Source organism: Gekko japonicus, unplaced genomic scaffold (assembly GCF_001447785.1).
Source record: "Gekko japonicus isolate JY-2015 unplaced genomic scaffold, Gekko_japonicus_V1.1 scaffold84, whole genome shotgun sequence".
In the NCBI taxonomy this organism is placed as follows: domain Eukaryota; kingdom Metazoa; phylum Chordata; class Lepidosauria; order Squamata; family Gekkonidae; genus Gekko; species Gekko japonicus.
Genome location: NW_015159712.1, coordinates 1,750,033 through 1,758,267, shown reverse-complemented (window position 1 = coordinate 1,758,267; position 8,235 = coordinate 1,750,033). Strand labels below are relative to the sequence as shown.

General features: G+C 47.3%; 1 protein-coding gene across 1 annotated transcript in view; it reads right to left on the bottom strand.

Annotated features, from left to right (window-relative positions):
* Positions 1-546: 546 nt before the first annotated feature.
* The window catches only part of PEX16 (peroxisomal biogenesis factor 16), a 13,742-nt gene continuing 6,053 nt past the window's right edge, over positions 547-8,235 (bottom strand). Inside the window, exons 3-11 of the mRNA XM_015409376.1 lie at positions 7,417-7,493; positions 6,807-6,940; positions 5,561-5,661; positions 4,300-4,380; positions 3,614-3,766; positions 3,249-3,321; positions 2,360-2,479; positions 2,059-2,123; positions 547-974 (exon numbers count right to left, since the gene is read on the bottom strand). Of these exons, the coding sequence (XP_015264862.1) occupies positions 916-974; positions 2,059-2,123; positions 2,360-2,479; positions 3,249-3,321; positions 3,614-3,766; positions 4,300-4,380; positions 5,561-5,661; positions 6,807-6,940; positions 7,417-7,493 (863 nt within the window). The 3' untranslated portion in view covers positions 547-915. The remainder of the gene's footprint in view (positions 975-2,058; positions 2,124-2,359; positions 2,480-3,248; positions 3,322-3,613; positions 3,767-4,299; positions 4,381-5,560; positions 5,662-6,806; positions 6,941-7,416; positions 7,494-8,235) is intronic.

Genomic DNA, 8,235 nt, shown 5'->3' with positions numbered 1-8,235 from the left:
CATTATCAGGCCAAGGATTCTTAACAGTTCCCTCCACTCAAATGGGTGGGAATTGTTTCTGCTCCTGTCTTATGGAATGGGCTTTCTGAGGCCCCTCTGTTTTGCAGAGCTTTTCTGACACGCTTTCGGTGGCCTATACGTGGGGGTCAGTCGTCATGATCAGGTAAAACAACTTGCTCTCTTCTTGTTATCTGAATTTGTGTGAGATTTTAGCTGGCTTTAATGATGTAGGCAGCTCTGATGGGGGAGAAAAGTGGGATATAAACATTTTAAATGAAGAAATATAGTCTCTACTGGCAGCAGTTTACCCAGGGGCCTTTGCAACAACATCTGCTAGTAGAGATCCTTTTAAACAGAAATGCAAGATACTCTAAGAATACAGCAACCCTAAAGAGACAGCCCTAGTTCCCCCACACAAACACACACTTCCATGCCTGTCTCTGAGATGGGGGGGGGGAATGCATCCAGGTGTCCAACTGCCTGGCTTGGAAGCAAGGAGGTAAACACCTGCCAATATAGAAGAGACCAGATCAACCAGCCCGAAAGCACTGCCGACTCCCGGCTTTATTAACTTGCAGCCATACAAAATGTGTACAAAAAGGGTCCCCCCACCAGCTCTGAAACCAGTTACCCCAGAATGGAAAGGGGAGTAGCATAGATTCTTTAAGTCCCACACTATGTGGAGTTCACAGTTCACAAGAAGATTCTTTAAAGAGAGAGAAAAATGAGACATTAGAAGAGCCCTTCCTCTTCCCTGTACAGGAATCTCTGCAATCATTGGCATAAGATGCAAAAAGACATATTTATTTTCTAGGTCCCCACAGCTGGTTCCCTTGGCATAAGGGCCTCCTGTCACTGCAAGATCCTGCTCTCGGCTTGAGCCATCCCAGCTCCAGACTCCACAATTATGCCAGGTCAACCCCAGTTGTAGAAATATATCTTCTGCCAGGCTGGCAAGTAATCCATCAGTGGCCCTGAAATGGGGGGGAGAAAACAGTGAGTGTAGACAGTAACATGTACGTGTTAACTCGCACAACTCTGCCTTCCTCCATCTTTCCCTGTGCTCAGGCATAGGAATCGCTGCTGGACCACGGTTAAGGGGAGGACCTGCAAGGCAGAGAAAATGACCACCTTCTGCTGGCTAAAAGAATACACCTTAGCACTGCTCAGTCCCTAAGCAATCAGTCCCCCGTGATGGAATCTCACCTTCCAAGAGGAAGAGTGGTTGGAAGGAGGAGAACTGCAGCTGTAAAAAGCCTGCAGAGCCAGCCTGGTGTTGCGCTTAGACTGTCAGACGATCTGGGAGAGCCAAGATCAAATCCCCACTCTGCCATGGAAGCTTGCTGGGTGACCTTGGGACAGTCACTCTAGGCCACTTAGGTCCCCACCAGTGTTCCCTCTAAGCTGAGTTAGTGTGAGCTAGCTCACAGTTTTTTAGCCTCCAGCTCACACATTTTTGTCTTAGCTCAGGAAAGATGGCTCCAGAGCAAACTAATTTTATACAGCAGCCAAACTACCTGCTCACAACTTTAATGCCAGTAGCCCACAAAGTAGAATTTCTGCTCACAGGACTCCACAGCTTAGAGGGAAGATTGGTCCCCACTGGGGGAAAGTGGGGTAATATACTAAAAAATTATGCGACTCACTACACAATCTTCCACTGCTACCGCTCCTGACTATAGAACTTTCCGTAGTAATGGCAGGCAATGCCAGCAAAAGCTGCATTAAGGTTACCAGTCATTTTCTCCCACCAATGCCAAAAGAAATGGTTTCTATTCCCCCAAATTATTATAGCATATTTAGGTAGCAAGCCCTATACACATCAAAGGAAATATTTAAAAAATAATATTATATGATATTTTATATTTCCAGGTACCAGCAGTTTTCTGGTGCCTGGAAATTTTCCAGCCCTGCGTCTAGCCATACATTTCAACCAACCCATATTTCAACACATGGCAATTGGAAGGTTCCTTTAAAATGAACATGCACATTTGACCCAAGGCTGGTAAAGGATCCTCTCCTATGACTTCCATCCCAGTACAGTAACCACCTACTTACGTGTGACGAAGCCAACTCCAGGGACGTAATCTGCCAGCAAGCGCAGCAAAAAGAGGATCCTGCCCCTAAGGAAAGAGAAGATAAAACAGGCTCCTGGGGGTGGAATCTTGCCCTATTGGAAAAAGCCCCTTGAAACCCAGCAGCAGACGCAATCTTTCAGAACAATGAATGCTCACAAGCCACAGGTTCCAAGGGGCCAGAGCACCCAGCTCCTCCAGAAATCACACGGTTCCCTTTAGAGAGGGGCAATTCTCTCTCTTTAGAGAGAGAGAGAGAGCAGAAACCAGCCTGGCATCCTTACTCTGAGTATCTGTCATAGAAGGGAGATCTCAGCAGGTAGTACAGCAGCAAGATAGTCCGTCGCCTCAGCTCCAGGCGCTCACGCTTGTTCAGCTCTTTCACGTCACTCAGTAAACTCAAGCTGCAGAAGGACAGGCACAGAGTCATAAAGCAGCAGCCTCGGTGCCTTGGCATGTGTCAACACGTGTGGGGCTTCCTTTCATTTTTCATTCTTCCTAAGAAAGGAAACCTCACCCCCTTGCCCAATAATGACAGGAGAACTACTAGGCCTCAAGACTGCCTGGGAGCCAAGCTTTCTGGTGCAAAAGCACTTCCCTGTAGTGCTAGTCAAATCTATTGCCGGTAAGAACTTTGCATATGATCAAAGGCAGCAGGGGGAAAGAAAGCTCACTGGCAGCACAACCAGCCCACACCCACCATCTCACCAACTACCTCTTGGATCATTCCACTAGACAGGTATCTCAACACTGCACATGTGAGAGGCTGGTGCTGCAAGGCTTCAAGAAAGCAAAACACTGGGATGCAATTATGCGGCAACTATGTTGTCTGGGTTCTCTATACTAACTTGAGTAAACAAATTGTGTCTCTCACACAAAGGGCCAGTATGGCTACTATATGTTCCAAAATTGAACCCTGGCAGCAAAAACAGATTCCATCATGGTTCATGTCAAGCTCAGCCACAGGAATCTCTAGAGTGTGCAGAAAAACTACCAGACAGGCCCATCTGTTGCAAAAGATTAACTCCTCCCTCCACATTTCTCCAGTTACTTACAGTAATGCTGTTTCTCCCCCTTTTTAGTTGTGAATAAATGGGCTGGTCATTGCCGCTAATTGTGCTACAACATGTGGGGAAAGAGTTGAGATACAAAAGTCCTTTTCTCCAAACTGACCTTGTGATATCCAAGAATCCTGACATGAGCCAGGGTTTCCATGATCTCTGTCCCCAAAGCCCTAAACTTAGTACTAAGAACAAAGGTTAAGGAATTAACTGGAATGAGAAAATTGCTATGCCTGTGGAAACAGAATGGCTCTCCAAGCCTGAAGGGGTTACAGCAGCTATTATGCTGTGTCAGCACAACAGGAGAGGGCAATAGGAGACGATCTTCCAGCCCGCTGACAGACGCAAAGCTGAAGCTTTCCTGAGAGTCACGCCCATTTAACATGAAGGATTGGGAAACTGTACACTGAGGCTGCAGCTCTATCTAGTGGCATACAGGATACACTGCAAGGTCCATTGGAAGCCAGAGCAGGATACAGTGGAGCAGCGGCCTAGTCACATAAATAGATTCCGCAATGGTTTCCTGGACGCTCAAAGGGGTCGGAGGCTGGTCCAGCTCCATGGCTCTTTGGTTCTGCTTCTCCTCCCGTTGCTGAGGTGCTCCCCAGTGTCTGGAGTGCAGAGATGGGGCTGAAATCAAAACAACTGGTTTTGTATGAAAGGTAAGCACACTTTGCATGAGCAACAAGTATGGTGTAAGTGGTTACAGATTAGGATCTCGGAGACTTGAGCTCAAATCCCCACTCTGCTGTGGAAACTTGCTAGGTGACCTTGGGACAGACACTCTCTCTCAACCTAACTTCCCCCACAGGGTTGCTGTCGTTGTAAGGGTAAAACAGAGGAGGAAAGACTGATGTGGTCAGCCACTTTGGGTGCCCAATGGGGGGGGGGAGAGGGTAGGTAGACGTACATTCATAAATTCTGTGATTCAGCACACAACCTTCCACCATCCAAAGACTACTCAGCTAGTATGGGTCCCCACTGGGGGCAAAGGCAAGGAATAAATGAAGTCAGTAAATAAATTGTTTTTCCACGCTGCATATCAGGTATTAGCACTGCTACTGACACACTTACAGTTTTTACCCTTGTAATTCGGCAAAGCATACCACAGTCTATTCTCACCCTATGCAAAAGACAGGAGACAGACTCAAGAAAATACTTACTGCTTTCAAGGCACCTCATAACACGGCTAGAGCGCTTCCCCACATATATCTGCTCCTTGCCGGTTGAGTTGCCCTCTGTGTCTGTCAGGAGAGAGGCATATTAGACCAAAGACTAGGCTTGGGGTGAAACCCTCCCTGCAGCTTTTACTTTGCTCAGGATAAGACATCCATTCACCTGTCAAGAACAGTCAACACATGGGCTTGGGAAGAGATGATGAAATCAAAAACTGGCTCCCATTTTGCCAGCACTCGCCAAAACAACTCAGCAGAAGATTCTGCTATAAGTAAACTTGTCAACTGCCTGGAGGAAAAAATGTCCTGTTCCTTTAACAGAGGTTTAATCAAATGTTATTTACCAGGTGATGCTATTTACCTCCATGCCCTGAAGAGCTTGCTTATTTCCAGACATTAAGTCTCTACTAAAGGAACAGGACTTTTCCTCCCAACCTACTGGCAACCCTAAAGATGCTCTTCCAAAAGGTATACCAGGGTAGATCCAGCAAAGTCTGAAGCTTTCCTCTTACCTAAAGAGCCAGTTAAGTTGAAGGAAGGCTTCAAGCTTTACTGAACACAATGGATGGATCCACACACTGAGAGCCCCTAGCCACTCCTGTTCATCAACGAGGGCCAACAGGAATTCCACAGAACCTGTGAGGGGCAGCGAGGTCAGCCTCTGGTGTGGCGCAATGTAAAGGCGGGGCATGAGTAGGACTTGTGTGGCACAATGCTGCACTAAAGGATGTGGGGCAGGGATTCTGGTAGAAGGTAGTAAGAATCCTCTGTATTTTGGGCCCATAGCAGACTCCCATCAGCTGTACAACCAGTGGAATTAGAGCTCAGGCTACAGGAACTCCCACATTTCAGAAATCCTTTGGGTATGACCTGTCTTAGCCATGGCTCCATAAGCCTCCTCCAACTCCTCTTTAATGTTGTGACCACCCACTAATAGTTTACATCACAAATCACCTCCCAGATGCTCTCTGTTTTATCACTATGTGCACCCACTGCTTTCAGGTTTCAGCCCAACAATGACTGCAGGCAGAGAATCAGTAGAACCAGGTGCTAACAAAGCAATACAAGGAAAAACTGGAGCTTTTCTGTTGATTAAACTACTCAAAAACCTACTACTAAAGACTGTTACTCAAAAAGAATTCCTCCCCCTTGAGGCTAGCAGATATGAACATCATTCAGCTGAGCTGCATCCAAAACTTCCTTCCATCCCTCACCAAAATGGCTGCAGTTTGTGACGCATGTGACTCACCTCCCTGCTGCAATGACTGTCTCCGGTCCAGTGGTACAATGGGAGGAGATGTCTGGATGCCAGCTTTGTACCAGAGCAACAGCAGGAGGCGCAGGATGGCTCTGTGGGGTAGAGCAAATCGTGAGCTGAAAGCGTCAGGCATGCACTGGAAGCTGCAGCTTCACAGCCAAGATGCTGGAAAAATACACAGCTGCATTTTGCTGTGGCAGACAATTCACACAAGCCTTGCATTTGTGACCCAGCTTGGAAAGGGCTTGTTTCCAACCCAGGCTCAAAATAGGCTGTCTAACCTTCATAAATGCACAAAATTATCAGTAGTGACCAATGTTCCCTCTAAGCTGAGTTAGTGTGAGCTAGCTCACACTAACTCAGCTTAGAGGGAACATTGGTAGTGACTTACAGGCCAAAACCACAGTGATCAGGACAAACAGCTTAATGTAAGCACTGACCACAGACTGCAAAAGCAGGCAGGTCTGCCAACAGCACAAGGGATGTGTAAAGCAGCCCTGAGCAGCATCAGTAGATCCGCTTAGGATGAAACACACTTTGGACCAGATATTTCTTTTGCCTATTTAATTGGTCATTCCCATGCATGTGGCCAAACATCCTGCCATGGTATTGGTCTTCCTCTGAGCCCACCCACACCATCCCCAGGGCCAAAATAAAGACATTCAAGGCTTCCAGAACCACACACAGGAGGTGTGAGTGGGCAGAGAACTGGATGACAGAACTCCCAACTATAATTGCTGGATGAAAAGGTAGAGAGCAACAAAGCCTAAGTGAAGAATACACTGGACGGGAGTGAATGGACAAGGCTCGGAGCAGCTGTGTGGCTTTCAATGCCTAAAGGCAAGTCCTGTTAGAAAAGGAATGATGCTCCAGCCCAAAGTAATACCCCAAGACCCAACAGCACCTGACAGGTGCCCTCCCCCACAACCTTTGTTGTGGCAACTGAACCATTTTTTGTTGTCGTTCAGCCGCACAGTCAAGTCCGACTCTTTGCAACCCCATGGACCACATCACGCCAGGCCCTCCTGTCTTCCACCATGCTCCGGAGTTTGCTTAATTTCATGTTTACTTTGTCATCCCCTCCTTCTTTTACCTTCAATCTACAGACCTTCAAACAAGAGGCCTGTGGGGTCTTGTCATTCATTATGCAACATCTCCCTCTTTCCCCCACTTTCTTTTACCTTCAATCTACAGACCTTCAAGCAACATCTCCCTCTTTCCCCCACTGAGTACTTACTTGGCAAGCTGGATGAGGACGATGATGGCCCATCGGCCAGTCTCACCCCACATCTTGGCAGCTCCCATCTCCGCAAAGACTTCCATGCACTCGAGGACGCTCAGCCATGTCAGCAGCTTCTGCTGGGGAAGTGACTGCAAAGCAAGAGACAGGAGAGGAGTCTGAGCTGGCTTCCATTCATTTCTCTCTCAAATCCCAGCATGAGGATTCTGCTGGGGCCCCCAAAAAGTAACAAGCCAAGATCTTTCCACACAAAGCCAACCAACAGAACAGCCTGGCATCCAAGTCAATGTCAGCCCATTCAAATGATCACTTGATGGGCAGAGAAACAGGCCACCCTAACACAGTCTATACGAAACAATGAAACAGCTGTGCAAGGACATAAGGCCATTCAATCCTCTTCCTGAGTGCTGTGGCCCCTTTCCTACCCATGCTACAACTGCAAGACATAGAAGGGCTGGCAAATGCCTGAGACATCACGGCAAGCTTAGACCCCAAGCACCAACAGAGTGGAGGAAGCCAGAGCAGAGTTCTAGCCACCAAGGGTGGGGAAAGCAGACTGCCTGCCGCCGCCACCTCCTCCCTCCTCTAGCTGAGAGGGGATTCTTACCACAGGAAGGGACTGGTGCAACTCCTTCCGAAGGATCCAGTCATTCAGCAACACCAGCAAATTGGAGGCAGAATACACTAAGAAAGGTAAAAGAGAGAGACAAAATTACTGCTGTTTGTAAACTGGAAAAGAAACCAGATCCTCCTCCCGATCAAAACCTTTTCTCTTTCAAAAGGAACAATCGTTCTGGAGGGTCAGTCCTCACTGCTGTCTCCTTTCCCAGCTTCATCCGTAGCACAGAAGTTGACAACTGCCTGGGCCCTCCTCCCCAGTCCAAGGTAAAGAAACAGAAATCTGGGCCAGATCAATGTTGCCTTGGTATGAGCCCTTACTTTATGCCCTCAACTTTACCATCCTGCACAGTACTGCAGAATAGCTGCACTCTGTGCATATCCTTCTCAACAGCTTTGCTCTACAGTAGACTATGAGCCCCAAGCAAACATAAAGAAGTATGGAGGTTGCAAAACAAAACAAAAATTGATAGAGGCAAAGCAGATCAGGATTAGCCAATAATGAAAAACAAATGCTAAGGACTATGGATCTGACTATCATCTGCATACTGCAGTACCAGCTACTACTTGGCAGACATCCTGGTGAGCTGATTAGAAATACTGGCAGGATGTACCATGGCAATAAAGCATCTGAATTAAGAGTGGTGTCATTTCCCAGGAACACAGTATCAGAAGCCTTGGAGACGGCCCAAATGCAGTCATTTCAAAGCCTTCCAACATAGTTACATCAAGTTCAGCCATAAACAACAGAAATAAGGAATGCGGGGATCTGAAATTTTATAACAGACCAAGAGGTGAGAAACACGAG